The sequence below is a fragment of the Alternaria arborescens genome (assembly GCF_004154835.1).
Source record: "Alternaria arborescens strain FERA 675 chromosome Unknown contig_13, whole genome shotgun sequence".
Lineage (NCBI taxonomy): Eukaryota > Fungi > Ascomycota > Dothideomycetes > Pleosporales > Pleosporaceae > Alternaria > Alternaria arborescens.
Window position 1 is genome coordinate 692,608 of NW_021167868.1, and position 27,641 is coordinate 720,248.

General features: G+C 51.7%; 10 protein-coding genes across 10 annotated transcripts; 5 read left to right on the forward strand and 5 right to left on the reverse strand.

The window, feature by feature from the left end:
* Positions 1-97: 97 nt before the first annotated feature.
* On the reverse strand, positions 98-2,262 carry AA0111_g6373 (General amino acid permease; the record flags this gene model as incomplete). The annotated part of the gene is made up of 6 exons (XM_028652588.1): positions 98-278; positions 343-403; positions 466-1,376; positions 1,523-1,745; positions 1,888-1,916; positions 1,973-2,262. The coding sequence occupies 6 exons, from the start codon at positions 2,260-2,262 to the stop codon at positions 98-100; spliced, it is 1,695 nt and encodes a 564-aa protein (XP_028506289.1).
* A 2,233-nt stretch (positions 2,263-4,495) lies between these two features.
* On the reverse strand, positions 4,496-5,981 carry AA0111_g6374 (hypothetical protein; the record flags this gene model as incomplete). The annotated part of the gene is made up of 3 exons (XM_028652589.1): positions 4,496-5,079; positions 5,129-5,506; positions 5,561-5,981. 3 exons carry the CDS (start codon positions 5,979-5,981, stop codon positions 4,496-4,498), a joined length of 1,383 nt encoding a protein of 460 aa, XP_028506286.1.
* A 1,510-nt stretch (positions 5,982-7,491) lies between these two features.
* On the forward strand, positions 7,492-8,792 carry AA0111_g6375 (hypothetical protein; the record flags this gene model as incomplete). The annotated part of the gene is made up of 3 exons (XM_028652590.1): positions 7,492-7,881; positions 7,934-8,534; positions 8,587-8,792. The coding sequence occupies 3 exons, from the start codon at positions 7,492-7,494 to the stop codon at positions 8,790-8,792; spliced, it is 1,197 nt and encodes a 398-aa protein (XP_028506287.1).
* A 281-nt stretch (positions 8,793-9,073) lies between these two features.
* AA0111_g6376 (hypothetical protein) lies at positions 9,074-9,688 on the reverse strand (the record flags this gene model as incomplete). Its single annotated transcript, XM_028652591.1, has 2 exons — positions 9,074-9,242; positions 9,288-9,688. 2 exons carry the CDS (start codon positions 9,686-9,688, stop codon positions 9,074-9,076), a joined length of 570 nt encoding a protein of 189 aa, XP_028506284.1.
* A 443-nt stretch (positions 9,689-10,131) lies between these two features.
* Positions 10,132-11,947, forward strand: AA0111_g6377 (hypothetical protein; the record flags this gene model as incomplete). The annotated part of the gene is made up of 3 exons (XM_028652592.1): positions 10,132-10,271; positions 10,343-11,129; positions 11,180-11,947. 3 exons carry the CDS (start codon positions 10,132-10,134, stop codon positions 11,945-11,947), a joined length of 1,695 nt encoding a protein of 564 aa, XP_028506285.1.
* Positions 11,948-12,491: 544 nt separating this feature from the next.
* AA0111_g6378 (hypothetical protein) lies at positions 12,492-13,246 on the forward strand (the record flags this gene model as incomplete). Its single annotated transcript, XM_028652593.1, has 3 exons — positions 12,492-12,499; positions 12,568-12,820; positions 12,884-13,246. The coding sequence occupies 3 exons, from the start codon at positions 12,492-12,494 to the stop codon at positions 13,244-13,246; spliced, it is 624 nt and encodes a 207-aa protein (XP_028506282.1).
* A 1,077-nt stretch (positions 13,247-14,323) lies between these two features.
* On the reverse strand, positions 14,324-14,467 carry AA0111_g6379 (hypothetical protein; the record flags this gene model as incomplete). Its single annotated transcript, XM_028652594.1, has 1 exon — positions 14,324-14,467. One exon carries the CDS (start codon positions 14,465-14,467, stop codon positions 14,324-14,326), a length of 144 nt encoding a protein of 47 aa, XP_028506283.1.
* Positions 14,468-15,076: 609 nt separating this feature from the next.
* On the reverse strand, positions 15,077-16,453 carry AA0111_g6380 (hypothetical protein; the record flags this gene model as incomplete). Its single annotated transcript, XM_028652596.1, has 3 exons — positions 15,077-15,839; positions 15,894-16,274; positions 16,425-16,453. The coding sequence occupies 3 exons, from the start codon at positions 16,451-16,453 to the stop codon at positions 15,077-15,079; spliced, it is 1,173 nt and encodes a 390-aa protein (XP_028506103.1).
* A 1,489-nt stretch (positions 16,454-17,942) lies between these two features.
* AA0111_g6381 (hypothetical protein) lies at positions 17,943-18,041 on the forward strand (the record flags this gene model as incomplete). The annotated part of the gene is made up of 1 exon (XM_028652597.1): positions 17,943-18,041. The coding sequence occupies one exon, from the start codon at positions 17,943-17,945 to the stop codon at positions 18,039-18,041; it is 99 nt and encodes a 32-aa protein (XP_028506102.1).
* A 420-nt stretch (positions 18,042-18,461) lies between these two features.
* Positions 18,462-21,375, forward strand: AA0111_g6382 (hypothetical protein; the record flags this gene model as incomplete). Its single annotated transcript, XM_028652598.1, has 3 exons — positions 18,462-18,833; positions 18,886-19,905; positions 19,960-21,375. 3 exons carry the CDS (start codon positions 18,462-18,464, stop codon positions 21,373-21,375), a joined length of 2,808 nt encoding a protein of 935 aa, XP_028506141.1.
* Positions 21,376-27,641: the final 6,266 nt, after the last annotated feature.

Sequence of the window (27,641 nt, forward strand, 5' to 3'; positions counted from 1 at the left end):
TGACTCCAAAAAAGAGAGACATATGGTCTCAAGAGAGAGCCAACAAGTAGGGGCTTCTCCGACCCCAACAGCAGCTGTATCATCCCGCCGCAGGAGCCTATCCGAACAACTTGTCCAAAACACGGTTGAAAGCATTGGTCTCTGGCTTCTCCACAAACGTACGATGGTACTCTTCGATCTCGGCGAGATCAGTCACAAGATCCGCTTCATGTGCTGGAATCCACTTTGTTCTCTTAAGAAGCTTCCAGAATATGAAGAGGACGGGAAACGCGAACACCCTGTCCCATAGATCAGCACTTCGCCATATTGATGGTGGAGACAGCCACGAAGGTGAATACTTACATCAAGTACGAGAACAGGAACGAAGGTACATCCCACATTCCCTTCAAAAACACAGTATAACCTAGATGTGGGTGTAAGCATTCAGTCTATGTCTCACATGCACTTCTTGTGTGGATAACTAACCTCCAACGAACGTCATAACGAAAGTCGTGACGAGGCCATACCATGCCGCGTAAGGCTGTGCCATACCTTTGTATGGCAGTGTGTCTCGATCCAAACCCTGTACCTTACACGCCTTGTAGAACTTCAGGAAGGTAAAGCACATGACGCTGAAGTTGATAAGCTGGGACGCCGTTACCAAGCTGACGAACCAGTTTAGCACAACAGCAGAGTTTTGGCCAAGCTGAAGGAATGAAAGGAGGGCAATCATGAGGACGAAGAGGACACAGTAGAAAGGCACACCTTGCTTTGTGCACTTCGTAAGAAATTTAGGTGCCTTTCCTTCCAAAGCAAGACCGAAGAGGGAACGAGATGCGCAGTAGACGTAGGAGTTTCCGGCGGAGAAGGCGGAGGCGAGGACACCAGCATTGACAACGTGAGGTAGGCCTTCTATACGGAGTCGGTTCATGGCGATGACGTAGGGTGAAGCTGCCGCACCTGGCTTGCCGTCACGGAAGGCGCCAATCAACTCTGGGTCGTTGAAAGGCACGTTGATACCCACGGCTAGCGAGCCGAGTACGAAGAAAGTGGTCAAACGGTAGAAGACGGCGTTGTAAGCGCGAGGCATGACTTTGCGTGGGTTCTCTGTCTCTCCTGCAGCCATGGAGACATAATCGGGTCCGGCAATTGTGAAAGAAGCCTGGATCAGGCACTGGAGGAAGCCTAGGAAGCGACCGAGCTGGCCTTCGTAGTAAAGTTCTGTGAAACTCCCCGGGTTCTTCCAGTAGCGGAATCCGTAGCGGTCTTTCTCAGGGTTGCCTCCCAACATGGAGATGAAGGTAAAGATCAGCAGGCCGATGATAAGAAGCACTTTACCGATGGCGGCCCAGAACTCCGTCTCACCGTACCATTTGACGGCCATCATGTTGATTACACTAGAATTTTGTCAGTACTTGGTTCAATTGCATTGCCTAGAGAACTACTAGAGGGCAAAAGCTAAGCACAATGCTTCACAGTTACTCTGAAGCAGGCGCCAAAAGCATGCAAAAGTCGGATTGTAGAAATGGAGTCGTCGACGTACGCGTAGAGCACGAGCACGATGGCGATGATGGCGCCTGTGGGCACTACATCAGACCAGAACCCGATAATGACATTGCAAGCCACGATTTCAAAAGGCACGAGAGCAGCTTCGAAAACGAAGAAGTTCCAGCCAGCAGCGAATCCAAACGCATCGTCCACGAATCTTCCAGCAAATCGAATGAAGGGCGAGGATATGGGGAGAAAAGTAACCATCTCTGCGATACCTGTGGAATTGCATTAGCTGTAGCTCGGCATCTTAGCGCGAGCGGTAAAGAAGGGTGCTTTGGGATATTGGATAAAGTGCTTGGGCTTTGTCGCTATGGGAAGAACTTGTCGCTTTGGGAATTGGGAGATGGAGAGTCTCACTGAGCGTCACAGCTAGAATGACAGTACACCTGTACAATATTAGCACTAGCTCATCGCCGTAGACAACGCGATTGAGATTGCATACCATAGCGAGAATGCAAGGAACAGACTTCCAGGACCTCCATTCATCAAACCTCGACCAATCTGCACATATAGAGCTGTGCCAATAGTTCCTCCAATACCGATAAGCTGGATATGTCTGCTCTTGAGCTTTCGGTGCGTCTGGTCGGTAATTGCTCTCACAGACCCGACTGCACTAGGGCGGCGAGGGCCGTCATCGTAGTGGTTCTTCTCTTCATCGGCGGCAACGTAACCTGGGTTCTTCACCTCGTAAGGCCCACCGCCAGTTTCAAAGTCCTTGCCGTACGAGGTCATTGTAGTTCAAAGTCGTAAACCTCAAAGCTAGACTTCAGAGTATGGTTTTGAGAAGTAGAGCAAAATACTGCACTGCGAAAGCCATGTACCAAGAATCAGGATATGGGGCTGTGTTCTTATGGGTTGTAAGCAAGGCTGATCGTCGTCGTGCGAGATAACAAACGGAGTTGCGGAGCGGGCTGTTAAATACCTCTCAGTTACTCTAGCGTGAGCAAGTGGAAACCCTGCATAGGCGGATTCCTCGTGGTGAACGCTGTAGATCGCGCTAGGCTGACTGGGCATTCGCAACTATCCCGCTTCTTTGAGGTTTGGGCTGAATGTTAGTGGAGGGCGAATTGCAGATGAGCGATTTGGCGTTTGCCATGGTGGGGCTGCGCCAGGCACATTCACATTTCCTCTGTCCTTCACTGGCCAAACGGCTGTTCATCTGGGGGAATATTCAGGGCTGGTGAATCCTTGTCTCGTGCGCCGCGTGTTGGGCAAAAGACCCGATAACGACGTTTTTGGTGCAGGGGTCGAGGTACCCGGCATCGCTAGCTGGACATTGTTGGTTAGGAGAGCCCCCATGCGGGGTCCTGCGTACACAATCAGCGCTGGCGCAGCCCACTGTACTCTCGAGACCGTGAATGCTTCGTATGATGCATCTAGCAGGCTCTTTCGCATGTCCAGCTCGTGCAATTCTTGCTATCGGGCCACATCGTCTTCCCTGTCGGCTTCTCCGAATCCTTCTCACCAGTTTTGTGGGACAAAACCCCTCCATCTCTTGAGTGTATCTTGGCCTGCGATTGTTCTCCAATGACCGAGCCCGCGTTGTTTTTCGAACGGCTGAAGCTACCTTGGCGTTTCTAGGCTGGTGGGTTGGCTCCAGGCTTGCTTCCTTGCCTCCGCTGTATGCCAGAGGCTTGTCTATACTTCGGAGGCGGCCACTAGCTCGGACCCAAGCCAACTTCTAGTCCTCACTTGACAGCCCCCCCGCTGCATCGAAAAGGACTAGAAGCTGCGTGCCGTAAATCGAGACTCTTGCTTGGTAGATACGTAAACTCGTGTGTCGCTTTCCTTGCCTATGGGGAATGACGATGTAATGCTGAAATGCTGCGATGTGACGCTACAGCGCCACGAGATAGCGTGTTGGCTGTCAGGTTGTCAGCCTTAGGTCGCTTGAGCCAGCCTCTTTCTTCATTTAAGACATAAGTCATGATACCTCTGCCAAGCAAGCTTCAGCTTACCGGTGGATGTAGAAATAACGCACCCCACGCTGTCGCTGACTCTTGGCGGGAAGTCCTTGCTCATGCTTCGCCTCCCCGAACTACACAGGACGATAGCTTTCCATCTGCAGACCTTCCTACACCGATGTGTTGACAGTAAGGTTATTATGAAGGATGGTTGGCAGATACCATGCTTTGCTGATCTGTGAGTGCGAGTCGCGCATAGTAAAGCAGCGTATAGAGACTTCCTCCCATCATCCTACACGTTCGAAATACCGCGACCAAGAAATCCACAAAGCTTGGGATTACGTATACCGGACAGGCAACCAGGAACATCGCGTCTGCCATCACTTTCTGGCTTGTTCATATATCCTGCGCTTCTGCAGTACGGATCGTCGGGCGACCGGCCGTATGCTAACTCGGGGAACGGTGCAACATTGCGATACTGGACATCGCGACAGCGAAACTTGTGCATTCTGCAGGCGGGTCGCGACAAGTACTTGAGAAGTTGAAAACATGCATAGGCGCAAATACTATGACAACAGTCGGGGCAGCAGGGGCTTAAGAGCTTTGAAGTTATCTTGGGATCCAGAGCTGTGAGTGGCTACTTTGAGAGCATGCGGTTCGTAGCCCATGAGTCGAGGTTCCGTTGTAACAACCGACCTAAGGATTGAAACTTGTGGTGCGCATCGTGCTCGGGCGATGATTTGATGATTCTGAGGGCGTTTTTGGTGTTCATTGCGGTGCTCCGGACACTTCAGTGGTTACGGATAGAGAAAGGAAGGCACGACACAATGTAGTTGCACGATCTCGACGAGCTGGTGACGGCGAAATGGCCACTTCGTGAAGAGATGGGGCATTCAAGAAGTAGAGGTTTGGTCATGAGGAAAAGCAGATTACGAATTAGTCATAATGTGGTCACTGGACCCTAGATATACATGTTAGAGGTACAGTTTATGAAACCCACCTCCCCCGATGGCGCCTTCGCTGAACTGATGCATGCTTGATAACCGATAGCGAGTGAATCGCTAGAGAGAGTCGCGACCGACAGGCTTCCGCTTGACAGAGGGACTTGATGAAACTTTCGGCAAATCTGCAGTAATGTCCTTCATGGTCATGAAATCCTCGTCCTCTGTACGCTCCAGCTCCCGGTTCAACTTCTCAACCGTCGTTACTTCTCCCAACCATCGCTCTCCAGTTTTGTGATCGAAATGCACTGGCTGAACCAGTCCTTGATAGCGCGACATATCTGCCAGCTTTGGTGGATAGATGATAGTCGTCTCCCTACGTTCGAAGCCCTCTTCGGTTATGTACGGCTTTCCCTCAATAATCTGCGGCTCCGTGCGCCATTCGAATGGAGTTGCTGGAAGGACTGGCTCCTTCTGGACTATGTCCCACCATCTGTTCTTACCAGTACGATTTGGCAACTCGTCGGCAGAAATCTCGATCAAGCCCTCTCCATCAGGATTGGGAATGAAGTGACGAGGCGGGAGGACCTCGGTCTGAAGAACCGGCTGTAGCCGGTGGTAGTATGTATAGTTGTGGATCTCGCGGTGGATGCGCTGCTGTATGACCTCGTGCTCATGTGGCTTGATAACTTCGTGTACAACGGCTATCGGTCTGTTAGACATATCGCAACCATTGAGTGGGACGGAGCTTACCTGGGGCGACGGTGACATCCTTATCCGTATCCACAGTATCTTTCAGATTCACAACGCCTTCAAGCATAGCTTTCTGCTTCGTCTTCCAGTCATGACTACCGTCCATGCCATGTTGTTCCTTCGTAATTGCAAGACCTGGAACAGGCTTCACAGCCAGCGCATCATCCTCGGCAGACCCTCCCACCGGATGACCACTCTTCATCAGGCCATGGTTCTCATATGGAGAACTCTCTCTGTGCGATCGAAGGCTATCGTTAAAGCCGGGGTTGCTGACTTGGTGTCTGGAGGGTTCAGACGGTACTGCGCGTATTGTGCTGCCAGGGCCAGTACTATCGATCAGTTGTTTGGAGCGACCGACGCGATGATGACTTGAAGAATCTGCTACTACGTCAATGTTTCGTCACAATATTCTGACTGTTTTCTGTGGCGTACTTGGTGTGTCGGGAAGAGGCTTCAACCGCCCCGCATCAGTCGATGGTCTATACCGAAGATGTCTGTCTGGTACGTCTGCCTCGGCCATTGGGTCTTCTTCAGAAGCTAAAGCTGGAAGGTAAGATCTGTAATCATCCGCAATGGATCCATTGAGGTCCGTGTTCGGAGCTGCTGCCGCATGACTCGCTCGTCCGTCGTGGTAGGCAGAGTCCCGTGGTTGACTCCTTGTGTCCGAGTGAAAAGCATCGTTTGCGATTGCGGAATCTTGCTGGAGACGGCTGCGCGGTGATGCTGGGTGCTGCTGGGTGCGCGGACTAGTCTCCTCGGACTGTTCGTACGAGGCTCTAGGGGATTGCGTGGGCGTAGACTTCTTTCTCCTATGGAGAACGGACTTGAGCTTCTCTTCGATTTTTTCTTTCATGTCGGCGGTTCAAAATGCAGAGGAGTGACAAACGCAGGTGAAAGCTAGGTGCGACGCCGATCTATTGTCTGATTTCACGAAGCACGGTGACAAAAGTAAGGGTGAATGACCTCACAGCACCTGCAGGCAAACGAAACCTTCAGCACCGTCCGGCAGGAATGAAGCCGAAGCCTGGAGAGTGTGCATACAGCTAGCTAGGATGCATATTTGGAGCTTCTGGAGTCTGGACATTTGAGCAAACGGTCCGCGAGAAATAATAGCTTCGCTGATGCCGTGTCACAGACGACGGAGCCAGTGCCTTGAGTCTTACACACGGCAACTTTGGAGTGCTCTCGCCCCGTGTTCGCGGCGTCCGCGGAGCGGTCTAGACTTGATCCTCTCGTAAAGCTCTCTTTTTCTCTACTCGACTGAGTCTACTCGAGCTGGGGGCATATTTTGATACAGTTGGTTCACGACAACGGCACGAGTGGCGACTCAGCATGACGTATTCTGCGGTACTTGTGTTTCGCAGCGTACGGCTGGTTATTCGGAGTACCGGAGGCATGCAAGATAAAAGCAAACTGCATTCATTGCCGCATCGGTATGTCACAGTGGAGATCAGAGCGGCATGACGACAGGGAGGGGGAGTCTGGTCGCGGGCGGCTCCACTGTTGATCAACTTAGCGTACCAAAACAATGGCGATCTTGCTAGCATGCTCCTAGTGGCAGCCAGGCCACCGGGACTTCCGAGACATCTGGAGGCGCACACTTGGGTGTGACGGGGGTGGATGGAGTTGTTGATCAAGAAAACAGCATTGTGTGATTCCAGAGATGTGCTGAAGCTGTTCGCGGGAAGCTGCACGGACCCGGTGTCACCGAATGGCAGGAGTACGACCCTAGCGCCGATCCCTCCGATCACTTAGATGTCGGGTCGCTCCTCTCCAGATTGGTCCAGCACTTGAACATTTTGAGAAGTTCACCCAGAGAGTGTTGCGACGCTTTGAATCCTTCGTGATGCCCAATTCCTGTTTGGACACGCAGCATGACTACATCATACCAACTAGGCTGCGGTAGGCGTGGAACGACAGCACCGGCTGCATCATAGTGCCAGTATGCATTGCCAAGCGTACCAGCATGGGGCGCCATGTTAAGCGCTACCCACTGAGCTAATGTCCCTGACGTACATCAGGTGTTTGTGGCGCGCTCCCGGCCAACCAATCGACTCTCCTAGGAGCATCGATCGAGACTCAGATAGCTTCAATCCACTGTTGCTGCCCCGCGATGATGGCTTCCTGCCCTGTGAACAAGGAACGCAGTCAGCACCTGCCGACGTTACCTGGAACAGAACTCCTCCATTACGTCGACGTGCATTTGTCCTACTAGCGTCCTCTCTGTATAAGAAGGCAGTGAAGCAGCACCTTGAGAGCATCATTATCACACCTACCACAACTCTTCCACACCTCACCAACAACCAATCCACCACCCACACCAAAACTACCACCCAACAAACAACCACTACACAATAATCAAAATGGACAAGGCCAAGGCAGCTATCACCGACTTCATGGGCCGTTCCGGTCACCACGACACCACTGTCCACGAGGCAGTTGCCCCCGCTGTTCAGCACGAGGTCATCAAGCCTCACGTACACGAGGAGATTAACACTGCCATTGACAAGGAGGTTCACCAGGACCACTACCACCGCACTGTCCAGCCCGTCCACGACCGTGAGGTCCTGCCAGAGCAACACACTGCTAAGCTCGGTGCTGTTCAGCACCGCGAGTTTGACCACCGCGATGCCGATGCCACTAAGAGGGCCTTGGTCGACGACCAGGCTCGCTTTGCTGACGAGCGCCGCATTGAGGACACCACCCACAGCCAGAGTGTTGCCCCTACTGTTGGCGGAGAGCACGTCCACCACGTAAGTTGGAGAACAACATGTCAATACCCCACCAAGCGCTGACGTCATTTAGCACATCCACGAGACTATCCAGCCCGTTGTTCAGAAGGAGACCATCCAGCCCAACGTTGTCCACACCACCGTCCCCATCCATGAGGTTCACCATAACAAGGCTACCCACCATGAGACTACTGCTCTCCCAGCCATGACCATGGAACAGTTCAAGGCTAAGGGCGGTGCTCTCACCGGCCGCGAGGAGCGCTACGACGAGTTTGAGGGCGTCCCCAAGAACATCGGCGGCGCTGGTGGCATCGGCGCTGCTGCAGGTCTCGCCCACAAGACCACTTCCCACGGCCACGAGCACGCCCGCCACGGCGACTACGACGCTACCCCCAACCACCACAGCGATGCTGGCTTGAGGGAGGGAGGTCTTACTCACAACTCTACTACTACCGGTACACACAACCCCCTTGACCGCAACAACGACGGCAAGGTTAGTGCCAAGGACTTGACTGGTAGCCACTCCAACACCTCCCACACTGACCGTGGCGCTTCCGGCCAGGGCAACCTGACCGGCTCTTCCACCCAGGGAGGAGTTGTTGGCAGTGGTGTTGGTGACCGCAACCACGACGGCAAGATCGATAGTCAGGACCTCAGAGACCCTGCCCGCAGCGGTAAGCAATTCTTCTCAACACAAGCAGGAAACATTATACTAATTCAGCCCAGGCAACCACGGTGCTACAGGTACGAAAGACCCCAGTGGACATGTCGTGGGCGGTACCGACAAGGGTCACATGGAGCACCGTCCCAACGAGGATGGCAGCTTGCCCAAGGCCCTTACCGAGGACCGCTCAAAGGCCATCCCCCACTCCCAAGCATCCGAAGAGGAAGCGCGGAAACTAGAATCTGAACATGAGGCCAACAAGAAATAGGTCAACACAAGCCTTCGCTGATGGACAAGCTCAACCCTAGTAAGTGTCATGTTCACATTACTATTTGTTGACATCTACTAACCATTTCCACAGAGGTTGACGCCGATGGTGACGGTAAGGCCGGTTTCATGAAATAGACGCATTTCACTACGCACAATCACGACGACTGTATGCGAGATACCAAGGAAAGCTTTCCTATGACATTGTATAATTAGCCTAGTAATGAAGTAATCACAACAACCTTCAAAGTAATGTCCTTCATTGTTCCATGATTCATGATGTTAAAGTGTCCTTTCACCTATGGGCTGCCACTGAAGAATTGGGTCGTCAGTGGGCACAAGCACCACCCTTCCGCCCGACCAGCCACCTAGTTCTCCTCTCCCTTCAAAGTTGACGTCAAGTGTATCAACTGATGCTAAACCGGTTTCGTCGACCTGGCTACAGTCGTGGCTGTGACAGTCAGCATTGACACGTGTTGGAGTTTGATAGACCTACTACATCAAGCTAAGATGTGGCATGTATTGCTCTTCAGCCCAAGCCTTCGAGTTTGTTTCATCTTCAAACCCATTGACGTGGCTTCTACACTGTTGTGCTAGTTGTTTGATCCCTGCAGCCTTCGCACACTTGATGTACAACTTCCGGAAGAAGACATCTTCGCTGCCTAGACGTTCGAATTTGATCTGTATGCTTTGTCCAGATGGTAGATCGAGTGATTCAAGCCAGGCCTGAGGATCCGACCCATACTTGGACGGCGATATCTCTGAAGTCAGAGTCACATGAGGAAGGAAGCGGTGGGGTGAGTTGAACTGTTTAGATGTTTTGTCGATAAGGCGAGGAAGGACTTCGTTAAGGGGATGGTCTGCTGGCGGAAGCAGCCATAGAGACGAACCAGGCATCTTTAAATATTGTCTAGAATCTCAAAGGAGGATGCAATGTCAAGTCAAGCATTACATACCCTCGTAATGCCCCGCACGGTGGTTGGGCACTAACGCCACGTGGCTAGTGTCCGAGTCAGCCACATCCTGACGTCTGCAGCTGACTTGCATGTGAAAGTCCGCATCAAGTCCGACAAGCGTTCCCACATGCTCAACGGCACTACATCTCCGCAGACGCGACGAATGAACATGCGACTATTGACACAGCGGCGCTATCAGCCGATCACTATCCGAAATAGCTCTACGCCATGAGTGAAGCGCTGAACGTCGTGTCGGGGGCGCTGTGGAGTTTCCTCCTGTGCTTCTTCGACGTGGCTTTCTTTTGGCAACGAGTGCGTCAGCTTCCCTTTGCTACTGAATGGCCATTCTGGGTCAATTACTACATCTTCGGATAGAATGCTGATATGTTGAAGAAACTATACGCGTGGTGGGTGCAGAAGAGCCAGAGAGATCTACTTCTGGAAGCTATCGGTGATGCGCGGCTATTCGAGGAATGGGAGGCGGCTGCGTATAAGCTCGATGAAGTGCTCGACTACGACATGTGGTAAGCAGACTTACCGTTCAATTCTAAGTGGAAATACTCGCACCGGAAAATTGCTGATAACGACTGTATAGGCGACAGACCGCCATAAGCAAAGACTACGACCATCGCCTTATCCATCAACGTCTCTCCGCCATCTACGAAGCTCAAGAGGACAATGACATCCTTGGGCTTATCAACCTTCTTCGCAGCGGGCTCGTACGCAATCTCGGCAACATAACAGCGCCGAACCTGTACAATCGCGCATACGCCGGCACGAAGCTATTGATCGAAGACTATGTCACGCAAGTCGCATACGCCATCGAGAATCTCACCCAATACCCTACGTCGCGAAACTCGGATACTGGCTTAACAAACCAGGCAAAATTGGATGTTCTCCATGACACAAGGCAAGCGTTTGGTAGATCTGTGTTGGTGCTGCAGGGTGGACAGGTCTTCGGCATGTGTCATCTTGGTGTAGTAAAAGCGCTCCATCTGCGTGGGTTACTACCTAGAATCATAGCTGGGACTGCTACGGGTGCTTTGATAGCGGCACTGGTGGGTGTGCATACCGAAGATGAGCTATTGGAGTTCCTGACAGGCAACACGATTGACTTGACGGCATTCACAAACCGTCCCTACAGGAAGGGCGCTGGAGGAACCGCTTGGATAGGCACACTGATACGCCGCTTGAGGCGATGGTGGAAAGAAGGGCACTTTCTTGATGTTGGAGTCCTGGAAGATGTCCTGAGGGCAAACGTGGGAGACTTGACGTTTGAAGAGGCTTATACGAGGACGAAAAGAGTGCTGAATATCACCGTAACGACAGCTAGTGGTGGAGGAATACCGAACCTTCTGAACTACCTAACCGCTCCTAATGTCGTAAGTACTTAGCCCTCTCCATGTGTACAAGCAGAGAATAACTTTCCTAGCTTGTCTGGTCTGCAGCTCTTGCCTCCAACGCCACAGCCTCCTCGACCCTCTACCATTCCGTAACAATGATGTGCAAGGACGATGAAGGCAATATTGTCCCTTGGTCTCCAGCTTCAAAAACCACTTTCCGTCCCTACACACACGCCTCGTACCGAGACCGCGAGTCCCCCCTTCATCGCATCGGCGAGCTCTTCAACGTAAACCACTTCATCGTCTCGCAAGCCAGGCCCTACCTCGCACCTTTCCTACGCTCAGACTCACATCATCCTAACCCCAAACAAGATGGCCGCTGGCGACTGAGCATGCCGATCCTGCGTCTGGTAGTTCTAGAGATTCAGCATAGGTTGCAACAACTCGACGAGCTGGGCCTACTGCCCCCTTCCATCCGTCGTTTCCTCTTGGACGAAAACATTCCAGGCCCAAGTCTCACGCTGGTACCTGAACTTACTCCAAGCGACTTCTTCAAGCTGCTCGAGAATCCCACGAAAGAGGCGATTGACTATTGGATATTGAAGGGAGAACGGAGTGTTTGGCCGGCAGTCACAGCGCTCAAGATCAGGTGTGCGATTGAGGTGGAGTTGGATAGGGGATACCAGCTTGTGAGGAGGAGGAAGCCTTTTGATCCTGTTCCACCAAGTGGGGGTTTAAAGAAGAGTGGGAGCAGAGGGGATGTACAGACTGCTTACGGGTTCGAGGATGATGGAAGAGCAAGGGAAAAGAGACAAAGAGCAAGGGCTGCGAGCTTTGGGGGAAACGGGTTCTTTTGAGCAAGCACGAAGATGCTCGGTTTTGATGCGTTGTAGGTTGGCCAGAGAAGTTACCTGAAGGTATACGCAGTACTTTACATCAACATACTGTGAAACGAGATACCGTGTATGTCTTCAGGGCAGACTATCATCGTGGACTCAAGTTACTGGGTACAGCTCAAATGGAACAAGCTTCTATGCACTTCGCGGTAACTTTTCCTTGTTTCTTCATGGCCACTGGCTGTACCTGAAAGTGATTGAGTGGGCCCCATGGAAACATCGCATTAGTCCTACCTATCTAGACATAGTCTCATGTCTTGTGTGAGGAATGTTTTCCGCTCTCAGCCTTACCCGCTCATGAGTGGACCTGTATCGCGTCATTAACGCTAAAAGAATTCGATGTTTCTCAACAGCCTAGAGATCGCGTTTGAAATACTGGTCGTCCGTTCACCCGTCAATTGTCGGCATAAAATACTTTTACTCTACAGCAAACCTCATTAGACTTTACTTTCTCTCACTTCCTTGTCTTCCTCACCAGTTCTGAACCTCCATCACAGCTTTCAAAATGTCAACGTGAGCCCCACTATACCTACCCCGCGTCAACGCGCAACACAGAAAACACGAACTGACAATCCGAACAGCAACATCACATGGCACCCATCGCTCTCGCGCGACGAGCGCAACACATACCGCAAGCAGAAGGGCTTCACCATCTGGTTCACCGGACTATCTGCATCTGGCAAGTCGACCATTGCGACAGCACTGGAGCAGCATCTCCTCCATCTTGGATTCGCGGCATACCGTCTTGATGGCGACAATGTCCGATTCGGACTGAACAAGGACCTTGGGTTCAGCGAGAAGGACCGAAACGAGAACATTCGAAGAATTGCTGAGGTACGACATTTTGCGCAGAATACGCCTGCGAGAGAGTTTGCCAGCTGACATATCCCTTTACAGGTCGCAAAGCTCTTCGCTGACTCGTCCACAATCGCCATCACATCCTTCATCTCTCCCTTCAAGGCCGACCGCAAGCAGGCGCGCGAACTGCACGCTGTAACCACCGGCTCAGACTCTCCCTTGGCTTTTGTCGAGGTCTTCGTTGACTTGCCGCTCGAAGTCGCTGAGGCGCGTGACCCCAAGGGTCTGTACAAGATGGCAAGGGAAGGCAAGATCCCGGAATTCACAGGTATCAGCTCGCCCTACGAGGCACCTGAGAACGCCGAGATTCACATCAGGAGTGACCAGAAGAGTGTTGAGGACAGCGTCAAGGAGATTGTCGAGTACTTGCAGAGCAAGGGCTTATTGGAGCTCCAGAAGTAGGTCTCTAGATGAAGGGACAACGAGGCCTAAAGCGACATAGGATCACGAAAGTTCCATTGCTGGTTGGATTGAATAAATAATCGAACAAGATTGGCAGACTCCTACGTCGATGCACGAAGGATGATCGAAGCTGACCAAAGACTTTTGCAAACTATTCCGTCTCTTCACACAGACTAGGATGGTTACACATACTAACGCCCAGGTACCGTCCAGACTCCATACATAAATCAAACCCACGCAAAATCTCCCTCCTAGGAGTTGATAGCCATAAGCAGCTGTTTCACTAGCCGCCCTACGCGCGCATAACGTAGTCGCATCAATCTCTACAGCCATACGTATACCGCGTACTCTGCTCGCTCAGATTACTGCATCAGTCCGTTCAAGCACGTTTGGAGTCATACTGGGATGTGTAGAGGAAGGGATTTCCAACAGTTCGACAGACATTGTGCGTTACGTGGGATATTCTCGAAATAAATACCATCGGACGAATTCAAGTCCGCTTAAGACAACAAATTCATGCCCAGCGACATTCAAATTGGCTTACCCTATGATTGCGCAATATGCTGAGCATCATCTCCGAGCACACCTCCGCCATCCCTTCTGCCCATCATCCGCCTGCGGAGCAGACCTAGAATCTAACGGCTATCGCAGTCATCAGCCCGCGAAAGTAGAATGATTTCAAATATTCAATCTTTCAGGACACGCCATAGCACCTAACCTCCGAGCACGGTGGGACATCGGCATCCTTCGCCCAATGAACAGCCCCAATCGAGCACGAAAAGTCAAGTAATCCTACAAAATTTCATCTCTGCCATCAAGGTAGATTCATTTGGCAACCATTGGCACCGGTATATCAATCCGGCATTTTGCGTGCGACTCCACATGTGGTGCTATATGTGAAATGGCGCTAAGATCTCAATGATGCCGCGTTGCGTCTCTCTTTAGCGATAATGATCCTCGATCCTAGTCCTAATATCTTGAACTCAATGGGATGGCGCGTTGCCACTCAGTTGTTTCCCCATATTTTCGCGGAGTTGGGGTATGCGATGGGAATGGTATGAGAAAACCTTATTGAGGCTACACGAGGGGCTGGGTGGACCTGGCAAAGTCATGATGAAGGGGACGCTGTGTCATTGTGAACGGGGGATCCTTGTGATAGCACTTCTTATCGGCATCGGCATCGGTCCCGGTATCAGTCGGTGTTTCTAGGTTGACGTTCATGATGTTGACGTTAATGATTGAGGTTGCGACGGCTGGTGATGTGGGGCGGATGCTCGCTGTAGGATATTGGTAGAGGGCGTCGCGGCTCGGCAGCGGGACGATGGAGAGCGGTCAGCTGTACACGTGTTTGACGACCTGCATAATAGTAGACTATGGGACGACTGTGCCAAAAAGAAAAGTAAGGCTGTCAATGCAACCTGAAACGCTGGTACACCGTTGACAGCCATGACGGGTGGCTTATGGTGTATTCGTGCGTTAAAAAAGCAATTGCAACCGGGCCGAGAGATGACGAGTTAAGGGAAAGCAAGTATACAAGCAGGGTATTGTTCCGGTTGGGGTAAGAGGGGAAGAAGGACCCTGGTCATTAGCGACTGGAAAAAGTATTGAAACGTTGGAAATGGGACGATGGTGTAGCTCGAAAAGGGAGAGCCGATGTGATTGTGATAACATGGGAGCAAAGCGCTTCTGCGACAAAAGGAAATACTCCGATTGTCTATCTACCTGCCGTTTGTGATCCGATACCTCTATCTGCTTGCTGGCAGTACGTATCCTTCTTAATGCTAGCTGTATTGGATTACTTTCCGGTAACTGCGCTTCTTGGTCCGCAAATCACAACCTTCCTCCTAGATCCTGCTTGAGAACGTCTAGTATCTTCTTACTATCGACGTCCTCGTCGGCTCTGTCGTGCATCTGTACATTACCATCGCCTTCTTTCAGGCGTTGCAATATCTCAGGATCGAGCTCCTTCATCATCTCGTCAAACTCTTTCTGTTGCTCTCCCTCCAACAAGGCATATTCTGCTTCTAACATGAAGTCTTCTGGCAACTTGTCCATCTCAACAGGGAATACATGAATGGTTGGAAATTCAAGGATAGTGCGCCCGTGTAAGCTTTCACCTAGGGTGAGAGAAGGATCTAGAGGTATGAGGACGTGGCGATTTGTGCTCGTGCGTGGCTTTAGCAGAAAAACCCTATGTTGCTCATCGCCCATGGATTGGGTGCTTGGCTCACCATCACGATTGTCTCGAGTACGCGTGTCTATCATGTCCGCTTGTCTTTTGGAGGCGCGTTCCTTTTGCTCTGGAGCAGGGGTTCCTCGTGCGGGGGAGATTACCTCTGCCTCCGCATTGTTGACCTGATCCGTTGAAGCGGGCGCAACGTCATCCTGCGGTTGTGGCGTAGATTTTGTTGGCGAACCTTCACGACGAGGGGCTTCGCTGTTCAGCTTTCTTTTCTTACTTGTACCGTCTGTGCCATGCTGTACGAAGGGCAGTGCGTCCTTTATCGATTGTGTAGAGGATGTCTCAGTAACCACACGTTTCTTGGTTTCATCAAACCATTCGACGGTCCATACTATGTTCCGTGAAGCCTTTCTGAACACATAGATCAGCAGTGTCATGTGAGTACGCTGGTGCTAGGAGACTTACTTTGTTGCAGACATGTGTGACTTATTCTCCTTCTGTCTACTCATGCCTTTCGGCGCCTGGATGATCTTAACGCCAGCAGCATTTTCGAGTTTATTATACGAGACGCCCGCTCGCTGGCGGCTAGATAGACCATCTTGAGGAGTGCTCTCAGCTGTAGCGCCTGCAACCCTCTCGGCCTTTTCAAGATTACGTTCTATACCCGAAAGGAAATTGTAATCGTGATCAATACCCTTTGGGGTTACCAGATCAGACTTTTTAACAAACTTTGTTGGATCTCGCTTGCCTGAGCATTGCGCATTTTGTTGGTGACGCTTGTAGCACGGCAGCGAGCATGTACGTGCGCTACACCCAGGACATTTGTACTTGGACTTGCTGCTATGGCTAATTGGTTGTTAGCTTTCTGTTCCGTCTCGGCTGTGTTGTGTTGGCTAATTTCACAGGCAAATAGAGCAGAAATCAGGTCGATTGCCAGTGAATATGAACTTCTCCAACTTATTACCCGTAGTACGGGGGGAATCCAGCTAGACATACCATATACTGCATAGTTCATTCAGCAACATTGCATCTGTCATATCGCCCAAATAGTGGAGACGAATAACGTGATATCAGATCGCCAATACTTAGGCCCTCAGATCTGGCGCGCGATGGGGCACGACGGGAAGTCGCTTTCACACCAAGGGCGGCGGAGAAGCCGTAGGCGTGAACAGGCGCAGGGAAGGTCTGGCGGTAGGTGCAGTTGATCGATGCGACGCGTGTTGTGGCGTGTGAGGCAATGATGGGTCGCGAGGGAAAGTTTCGTATATCGGCGTTGTGGCTGTAGTCAGATATCGTCCCGTCTGAAGATGCGACGACCGGCACCAGAATGCAAGTTTTACAGTAGAGTGACAATCATGCAGATCTACTCTGTAAGCAATTTCGCAACGTTGCTTAGATCGATGCTGCACGCAAGACTGCAGATGCTAGCAGCTATGAAAGTTTGTGTGGTTTAGACTAGCGCGACATCCAAAAACTCTGTCCGCTGCTCTTCGCTCGTCTAGTGCAGATCTATTGCGACGCTTTCCACTCTCTCGGTCACTGTACCCCTATGCGCAAACTTCCCATAAACATGGAAATTGGCGGCTTATCCGTGGCCTTTCAACGAACGATGGTCGGAGCAGGCGCACGCCGCCAGCACACTCGCCAGGCTTTCGGGCGACTGGGAACCCTTTCCTTAAGTGCGTCGGAGTATTCTCCACGCCAAATTACATCGAGGTCCACCAGGCGCAGATCAAACCGACGTCGAGAGCGCCGATTTATGCGCTTGCGCTCGTCTACTGCTGTTGAGAGGCAATCGAGTCGTTCTCGTCGTGTCCGGCTGCAGCCAGTCCTGTCCTTGTTTGCGCGACCGAACCTGGGCGAAGCCGCCCGATTTGCCAGATAACATTACTGCCCGGTGTTTCAGCCTCACGGATTGCAGCTGCTCTCCGCAAAGCTCAGCAGACAACGAAGTCTGGTTCTAGAGGGTCCACTACACGCGAGACTACTGTACGTGGCCACCACACTTTACCGGACTGTGGAGCCGATCGAGTATCTGGTCGACATCTCGACGGTGCATCTTAGACGTAACTCTCCTGCAGAAAGGGCCTCCCGCCTCCCAGCTACTACGCAGGATCAAACGTGCCTGGCGGGCCTGAAAGCGATCTTCATGTACCGCGTGCTGGGCAGCGACCGATAGCCACCAGCCGTCAGGGGTATGGCTCGCCAATTTCTAAGCACTTCCATTCGCGGTCCGTCCGAGCTGCAAGTGCGGGAACTCTGCTCATGCATGCTGCTGCGAGGATGCACGCTGCAGACGTGCTCATCGTGCACAAGGCTTGCGAATGATTCGAATCCATCCCAATGCGGTATTCAGCATAAGACCATTCCATACGGCGCTATTGCCACCAGCGGGGGTTCTCTGCTGAGGCCGCTGCACGCTCTCGCTGACCGAGCCGTGGTACCAGAGCTTCGGGTGCTTGACGTGGCTGCAGGAATCCTCACAGCATGTGCAAAGAGAGAGATATCACAACAATGTACATTGTACCGCCCGTCTCTTTGATTGCGGCCCTTGCTGCCGTCGCGCCGCTCGAGGAAGTCGAGCGAGCCGTTATCCAGGAAAAGCGCCCCTGACAGCGCTGTGCACCGTGCCCTGAGACGGACCCTGCGAAGGAGCAGGGATATGCTTCTCATTTCCTCGAACCGAAACTTGTGAAAGCCACCCATGCTAGTCTCCGGGTCGTTCAACCCCCAGCATCCAGTCCGCGCGCTGCGGCAGAGCTCCCCAAAAGCCATCATTCCCCCTTGCTGCTACCCTCCTCTACTGCCCGCAGCAAGGTGACCTCGGAGCCCTCAATTGACGGAGTGCGTAAAAGTACTCACCGTCCGCTCTCTCTTGTCCTCGCGGGTTGCCTATCCGACTCCTCCACGCATAGCCTCATGTTTTTACAGTTATAGCTGTCATAATAATTACTGGATTCTTCCGCCTGCCGCTCCCTACAACCGTACCCGAACGGCCACCTTGATAGGACCGACGTCGACGAACCCGCCAACATGGCCCCTTCTTTAAGTTTGCGACCTCGTACTGGCGCCAGTGAGCGTCCTCCCACCAGAGACAATGCCGACCATAGCCTCATCATCCCAAGCCGGACTTCGTCGCTTCACTCGAGGATAACCCAACCGCTTCCGTCAACTCTCAACGTCAAGCAGGGCGCGAGGAGCCCAAAGACTCTTACTCATGCCTACATGGTGTGTGGTGTTGGACGGGAGCCGTCGCAATGGGTGAAGGCACCTGCACCATCTCAGGGCAAGATTGGGCACATGAAGGGTGCAGTGGGTACCTTCTGGCTTCCTGAGATCTTGGGCAGCAGCCCAAGATTAGAGCAAGATAACGATATCGCGAGATCTCTGCATGCGGCTATGCGAGTATGTTCATACAATAATGCCATTGTTGTCGCTCTACTGACTAGTATTACAGGCATGTTTCCCTCACGACGTCGAGATTTGCACTGGCAGGAGCCAGCCGCATTGCGTACATCACTCTTTTGTTCTGCAACAAGATTCTTCACACACTCTTTACGGCATTGCGCTGCGCGTCTGGTCTCGCGCTGATGAGAAGAGGGCTGAGACCATCCGGGACCTCCGCAAGCGAATTGAGCCCGACTTTTTCGATAACCCAGACGAGACATACTGGATTCCGTACTGCCTTAGTTTCCTCTCCCGATACCCTTTGTACAACTTGCTCGGCGACTACCTACGCGGTATGTGGATTCACTGGAACAAGGCTACGAATCTGTTCCACGCCGAAGAGGTGTCGCGCATCCTCAGCTTCCCCGCCCCTCGTCTGAACGACCTGGTTCGAATCGACATGAAGGACTATGCGCTGTGCTACCAGTTCCCGTCCTCGCCTACTGGGTTCCAAAATTTCGCCATGTGGCCACTCTTCACGTGTCTGTCAATCCCCAACATCGTTGGTGTGATAGAGGCTGCTGTGTCACCAACACGACGAATCATCTTCACCAGTCATTACCCCGCGATGCTCACGATCGCTGCCGAGACTATCCGCTTCTGCGTGAGGGTTTACGAGTGGAGCGGTCTGTACGTACCCGTCGTACATGCGCGTCACGTCAAGGATCTGGTCCAGGAGCCTGGCCCATACATTCTTGGTGTAACCTCAGAATGCCGGTCGCTCTTCACAGCCCCTACAGATGCCCTCGTTGTCGATTTGGACCGCAATTTTGTCCTGACCTCTAGCCCGCCAACTGCCCTTACGGCAGGCCAGAGGACCAAGATGATCCAACGTCTGACGCAGGCTCTTAATGGCGAAGTATCACCGACTGGTGTTCCACAGCATCTGCGATCCGCGTATGGCGGTGGCAAGCTCATTCCCGCGGGTCAAATTATCGTGATGCGTGGCGAGGTTGAGAGCATCCAGGATCCTGACTGGTGGACCCAAGACGCGGTTATGTCTGTTATGGACCACGTGTGCGAGAAATTGGTATGTACCCAGCCGCGCGAGTACACATTTGACCACATGCTAATACCACATCAGGGCCGCAACACCGGAGTGAAGGCTATATTTGGAGGCTCCGTCAAGAAGCCATTGATGACTAAGGTGTCGATGCGCCACTTGAACGAGATTGTCCGCGAGCGCAACCAATACTCGCGTGACGCACAAGAAGCCTGGACTGACTTCATCAACCTCAAGCAACGCTTGGACAGCGAGCTCGGTAAGGTTACTAAGAGGAACAACTTCTTGGTCGAGGAGCTTGAGAGCTGGAAGCAGCAGTTCCTCAAGTTCCAGGCTTTCGCCGAGCAGCTCACCAAGGAAACCCAGGATCTCAAGGTCAAAATTGAGAACCACAAGCGTGAGAACCGCCGCCTCACCAGTCTCATCGATCAACAGAAGGACGATGCCGCAAGGCTTACTGTCCGACTGTCTGGTACTGAGAAGCAGCGTGATGATGCTCTCGAAGCGCTTGTGCTTCAACAAGAGATCGCTGAGGAGCTCGAGCGTGAGAGGAAGAAGAACAAGAAGGAGCTTGCTGCACTGCAACACACTAACGGTGCCATCATGCGCCAAAGAGACGAAACACAACGTGTTGTGCTTCACCTTCGTGCCCTCATCGAGGGTCAAACCCACCACATGGAGCACATTGTCAAGTCGCTCAACCAGGACGACATGTCAAATTACATGGATGCTGGCTTTGAGGATGTTCCTGAGGAGGACGAGGATGAGTTTGAGGACGCTGAGACACAGACTCAAACCCCGAGCCGCCGTTCTATCAAGGACAAGTCTGAGGTTGGTACTATTCGTGGCGTAGCCGGCGTTGAGAGCCGCCAGGAATCAAGAGCGAGCACTGCACAAGGCAAGCATCTCGACGGTGAGGACGTAACACCTGACATGGAACAGCGCCTATTCAACAACCCTGCACGCAACTCCAAGCGCTTCTCAAACCAGTCAATGGTCGACGTTGCCGACCGTGTCCTTCGCGACAAGACCGACGCGATTGCCTACATCATTCGCAACATCTCAGAACAGTGTGCTGCAGCTGTAGAGGGCCTTCAGCTCGCCCAGCGTGCTGACACTGAAGACGATAGCCACAGTGATCGTCGCAGCAGCGTCGGCCAGATGTCTTCAGCTGGAGGTCGCGCGCAGTCAACCATTGGCAGCGAGTACGGCGATGAGGACAACATGCTTCGCCCCAACCGAGGCTCAAGCATCCCCCCAACTCCCGACCTAAGCCACAGGTCTAGCACCTCCATGTCCATGGCCAGCGCCAGCACAACACCAGACCGTCACAGCTTACAGCACCGATCGCACGACATTCCCGTCGTACCAACACGTATCATCGAAGACGATGACGATGTGGATGGCAACGATGTCCACGCTGACATGATCCCCGTGTCCAAGTACGCGACACCACTCCAGCGACCCAACACTGCTGTACGCCACAACTTGCGATAAGCTGATTGTCGCCGTTGCTTGTTCCGTTCTTCCTCTACTTTGTCTTATCATTAGCGATCGAAACGAGATTAGCATTGATGCCCTTTTCCTTACCATGTTATCTACCCTGGCGTTGAACGGTCAAACCTAGGGACCCTATCTTCTTGTTTTGCACTTCGCTACTCTCCTTGAGAACACTGTTGTCTGAGACGACCCCCTTCTACTTTGGGTCATTCCTTATGTTTCTATGAGAAGAGTTGTCTTTGTTGTGGTCATACCCGAAGAAAGACGGATGGATGGAAGCAACTCCAGTATGTAGGTATAAAGCCTGAAGATAAGTGGTGGGAGAAGAAAAGTCCCTTGGAGGAACCCAAGGTGTTCTTCCTTCCATTGCGCTAGGCTGATGAGCAGATAGCTCTTGTGTATATCTGCTTGTAATTTGTTGTTTTGTTAGGATAATACCACTTTCTCCTTTTGTTCGATATAAAAACGATCCATCTACATCATGCCTCCTTACCACCCGTGAACTCTCTATGCTCGACTGCTACCAGCTGGCTGAGATTGGTACCAAGGTGAAGGTGTCCCTCCCCAAGCGAACTACAAAGCAACCCTTCACACCTACACATTAGAAACCTTCAATACTGACACTATGCTTGCGCGAGTTGACACACTCATGGTCACCGTACCAATTGCTTGGGTAGAAAACTCCCGCGATTGTCAGCACATAAGCTCGCTTTAATACCGCATACGTCCTGTACCCAAAATGCTTTAACCTTCTCTGCCCTTAGCACCACTACTGTCAAGTTGACTTGCCAACAATCAAGCCAATCAATCTGTGCAACCACGGATTGAATTGGCTTGGTTGATGAGATTGATCGGTCAAAAACGCTTAGATTGATTGGCTTGATTGATTAGATTGAATCCTATCAATCTGAACAACCAATCTGGCAATTTTGAGCTTGATTGACTGCTATTTTTACGATATGCTGGATTGGATTGGCTTGCAATACGAATTGTCACAGCTTGATTGATCAGATTGATCTGGATTGATCGTTGGCAAGTCTGCTGTCAACCATGGAAATCACCAACAGCCCGTCTGCTACCCTGGACAAGAACTTCACACCCCTTTCCGAGTCCGAGAGCTTCACCGACTAGGTCAAGGTATCGCGAACATATATGACTATGCAGACTACTGGAAAGAAGATGCTAGAGTAGTCGCAAAGCAGAAGGCGCTCACATTGCTCACAAACCAGCAAATCTGGACGCCCAGGTTACCATACGAGAGACTGTTCCAGACAACTGGGTGTTTCTTTTTGCCATCTAAATCGTTCGGCTATAAGACTGGAAAGACTGCGACAAGACTTTCGCTCGGTCCACGTCCTACACCATGCGGCTGTTGAGCACTCGATATGAACAGAACCCAAGAATCGTTTGTCACCAGTGTTCGCCATGAAGTCCTTGTTCAAAAATGTCAAAAGCAAGACACCATCTGAAGATTTATTCCACTGTCCCTGTTAGAGCTTTCAATCTATCAGCCCTTGCTATATACATGGTCCCAACGAGATGCGCCAATTTCTTGTCGACTCTGAAGAGCTCTACAGCAACATACCTCACAGAGACCTCGCTTCATCCTAGCGGATTTAAGCGATCAGCGCGTGCATGCCTAGCGATCATTCCACGTTCTCCCCAGAGTAGGCGAACATCGGTCACGGCCATCACACCGCTGTCAACAAGGATAACTTTATAGCAAACTCACTTCTCCTCCTCGAACATACAGGGAAGCTTGTTTTTCGGTGTATCCTGTGCTAATAGTTAGTAGCTCGATTGAAAGCTTTTTGTAATGGAGGTTCAATCTGGTCGTTATTCAACAAGGCTTATTCGTAGATGCAGGCATTCTTGCCTTTTCAGAAATTATGTGGGGACATTTGCACCCAGTTTCAACAGCAGAGCGAAAAATATGGTGTTTGATTTGGTCTGGATTAAATTTCGCATGCGAATTCGAGAAGCCTAATCAAATTGATCGAAGCTTTGCTCGAGCATTAGCAGTACATTTAACAAATGTGGTTGGATATCTTAAATCAAGTTGACCAAGTCTGCCAATCATGATTGCAATCCTTAAACAAGTGAAACAAGTGAATCATGTTACCCAAATTTATCAATCGTGATTACCGTTTTCAAACCGATTCAAGCAAGCCTACATAGTGTGGTTGTTTATTGACAAGTCTCCACAGGACAATGGCGACAACAAGGACTCGCTGAGGTGACACGCCCACAGAAATACGCCATGTAGTTGTCAATAGTCAAGCCAAAGCCTTTAGCTCGATCGATTTGACTCGATTTGAAGAAAGTCTCTCTCACTGTGCTTGGTTGATATGACGGCGAGATTAAGGGTTAGTAGCAATGAAGCCTGCTTGGTAGACCCATCTGACCTGATTAAAGAAACCCCATGTCGGTCCGTATAACGGAATCTTATTGCGGGTTCGGTGTGATTACTCTGCATTGTGTGAATCCAAGTGACTGAGTCGCCAACTGCATTTAGGCTTCGTTTGCTCCAAACATAATATTTTTTTGGAATGGGACTAGATAGTGAGGTAGAAGGCATAGGTTTGAGACTAAAGAAAAAACACGTGCACGGAGTTGTGTGAGTGACCACATGTACCGCTGGGTTAATAGAAGATGGCATTATTATTGACGCTGATACAGTGTTGACTGTAGTACCTATACCCGGAAAACAGCGATGGCACAACCTCACATATAGAACATACGCTGATACACATAGATTTGGAGCGGATTGACAGATTGATCCGTCGTTAACGGGGTGATGCACGAGGATCGTCATTAGATTGGGCGCCAATTTGACAGTATTGCCGCAGATACTTAAAGACAGTCTTCGCATGCATGATCCCGATGTACGAGTACGAACCATACCGGTTCTCCTGCACTGGTTGACGTACGAAGAGAGTACAACGCACGTATCGATTTGATCCAGCGGATAGCCACGGAGAGCTTCTGACACCGAATCCACAATCTTACTCCAAAGGTAGACAGCGGCTGCGTTCTTGCATGAATCTAGTGATAGGACTTACATTAGCTGCACGTAACGGTATGACCGTTGAGGTCTGAGTAGTGTATTGAGGGGCAGTCCTGTAATGTCATGTACCTGTGCAAGTCGAGCCGAGCTTTCGTCTTATGTTTATGGAGGGCCAAGGGCGTCTTCAAAAAAGTCTAACTTTAGAAGAGGACGGGCCGGTAGTGTGGCGGATGTTACAGGTTACATGTTTCCGATGTTGACAGTGTCAGAAAGCCGCGTAGCTAGATCTGTTCTGACAGCCAAGTGACGGTTTACCTGCATGAAGCCGGCTGAATAGAGTTTGTAGTTTTACGGTACCCGATAGCCGTTGGCGTGATCCTTGTTCAAAAGACGCTCAACCGGCTGTTCGCATGTTGCCGCGGATCACAGTGGTGACACCATAAGTAAAAGGGCCGGGGGGCGGGGGCGAGGCCTGGGACGGCATTGAGAAGGACCGTAATGTGTTGACCGCCTATCGAATGAAGACGGCAAAGCAACGGGGAAGCGAAGTGGCGAGCGATGAATCTTGACTCGGTCGCAAGCTGCAGTCGAAATAAAGTTCAGCGTGGGGCTACACCATGCAGTAGTCAACATCTCGCGTGTAGCGCACGTGTAAGAGAGAATGTCGAAAGGTACATAGTACTTGATAACAGTTTTATCGTTCTTACCCCGCATTCTGTCGCAACATTGAGATCGAGCGAGTAGATTGTATAGTTACCATACCTTGATTTCTGATACATTATGATGCGATTGCGTTGAGATCTTCGACATTCCCGGTCTGCAGAATCTGAGACGAACTGGGGACCAGGGTTGGTATGCGGCTAGGCTTCGCATCTTGGAGAACTCGTGGCTCGCGTGTATAAGCTAGGGGACTTGTAACGATGGTGGGTCCTGATTTTAGTGCGGAAGAATGACAGGCGATGAATTCAGTAGCTCTTTGTGTGCTCGACAGAGACCTGCATCATCGACCAAATATTGCTCGAAGTATCGTTGCAATGATACTGGTGACGATTGCCTCTACCCTCTTCTCTGGTCGTCAACGATGAAAACCTGCAATGACATGCAAGATCGGCGAGGAAACAAGGCATGTCGTGCATATGGTCCCGTAGTCGCGTGTTTAGCACCTATAATAGCCGGCTGTTATTACACTGTGGGTAACGTACCTAGTACGCGAGTGGTTGGGCATCATCCCAAACTTGCTGGTGGCCTACACCATGCTCAGTTACTGCTGTGGAAACGAAGTGCCGGCAGAGCCTGCGGGCATGCCTGAGTTGTTGCTATGGCTTCTGCTCGAAGATATGCCGCTGGACCATACAGATTGACATGTCCGCTCATCTCCGGTCCTACCCTGTTACAATCTTTTTTTGGCGAGAGGAATGAAGCGGACCATGCGGAAGCAGATGGTGCGTCGAAATTGAAGAAGACAAGGCTCCGCGCTCAAGGAGGAAGTGACGTGGGAGAGGATGCGAACATGTCTCAGGATTTTAAGGTTCGAGGATGCGCAGTTGTCACAACCACATTGCTTAGGGCGGGGTCATCTAGTGGCTGAGGAAAGCACGCGCGAGGTGCTCAACTCATAACGTGCGTGATATTGGTAAGCTTCGAGGTGGTTGCCTATGTGGTTGGCTGTTGGCTGCCTACCACGTGGGGGGTCACAACGTCTTCTGCACCAACTTTGCTTTCAATTCAAGTTTGATTCCTGGCTAACCTGCACACATGCTTGAGGTACAGTGATGCCATGTGTGTAAAAAGACAGATAAAAAGTGGCGATGGAGTCTGGTCGATGTGACTTCCTATCTGGGGAGTAGTGCGCCTGCGCCGATGGACATGAATCACTTAGGCACAGGGCGTTGATGGTGGCCAGATGGCAAGTTCCACCGCGCGTAGAATTGCAACAATCAGGGCGAGGGCCGGAGGGACTACGCTAAACTAACGGACAGTACTCGCGGACTTTTGTCGTTTTCGCAGAAAGGGGCTGCTATAGGGCGAGGAGGCAAAGCCACATGGCGTTGGTAGAGGGCGCTAGAAACAATCACGTTCTCTCTCGAACAACTGCTGTGGCTTGATGCAGTTGTAGAATAGGAGCAAGGGCAAGGGGCTCGGCACTTTTGCGTATGTGGTGGAGGCGGCCTTGCAGTAGATGCCCCTCTTTGCATGCGGTTTCCACAGCGTTTCTGCAGCTTCGTCACCTGTGCCAAGAGCAGGGACGGGTAGTTCGCTTACGATTGACGGAGCTGAAACGCGCTATCAGTCGTGCTCGAGAGGCTGGCGACGGCGACGCGACGCGAGGCGGCATGATGAGCTGAAATGTTTCCTCAGCAATGAGATGAGGCTGAGGGGATCTACAGCCGCAATGGCTGCGTATGGAGGACAAGGCCGGGAGCGGACTGCCGGTGCATGAATGGCATTGCGCGTGCTATGCTCGGGCTCCTTTGTGGCATGACAAAGCTGCGTCGCCTGGTTCAGGTTAGAGATAGGCCAGGAGGATGGGAAGGAACGGCCGTCGATCGCTAGTGAGGCAAGACTAGATGGTGAAGGCTAGTGGGGTCCAAGGCAGGGGCGAACGACACGAAAACAAAGTTTACAAGTCATTATTCCTTGGGTAGCGGTCCAATTGCAGGACGGTCTACCATAGTATAACGTTGAAGGGGTCGCTGTCGACGCAGGGGAAGACGCTCACAGCGTGCATCCGTCGCCCAGACAGGAGTGGGACCGGCGAGCAGTTGACTCGAGAGTCAGGCAGTGGACTTGACGCCGAGGTTATCTAGGTACGGTCTTAGCCAGGCACACAGACGCCGATACAGCACAGGTACGGCACACTACTTGGGCCAACCTGCAGCAATTGGCTGGGGTATCCAAAGGCGGCCCCTGGAGACGCTAAGGGGCATCTGGCGCGTTGGTAACCCGCAGTAAGCCCTGCTTGCTTGCTCTCAAAGGGCCTTCACAAGCAAAATAATCCGCGTCTTCATTTTTTATCCTGGGGCTCTTCTTTTTTGTGCCCTTATCCTAATCGCTGCGAACGCAACCCACAGCCTGCTGCCCCGACTTCTAGGCGGCTAATCTGCGCTCGCACCAACCACCTTCACCACCACGGCCAGCATTGCTTCCGCGGATGAAGGCCGCTCCGACAACGCCCAAGTCACTCTTTGCTGGATCCACGTTCCTTCCACCGCAAAAGCATACACAACACCACATCCAACGGTCGGCGCACATACAC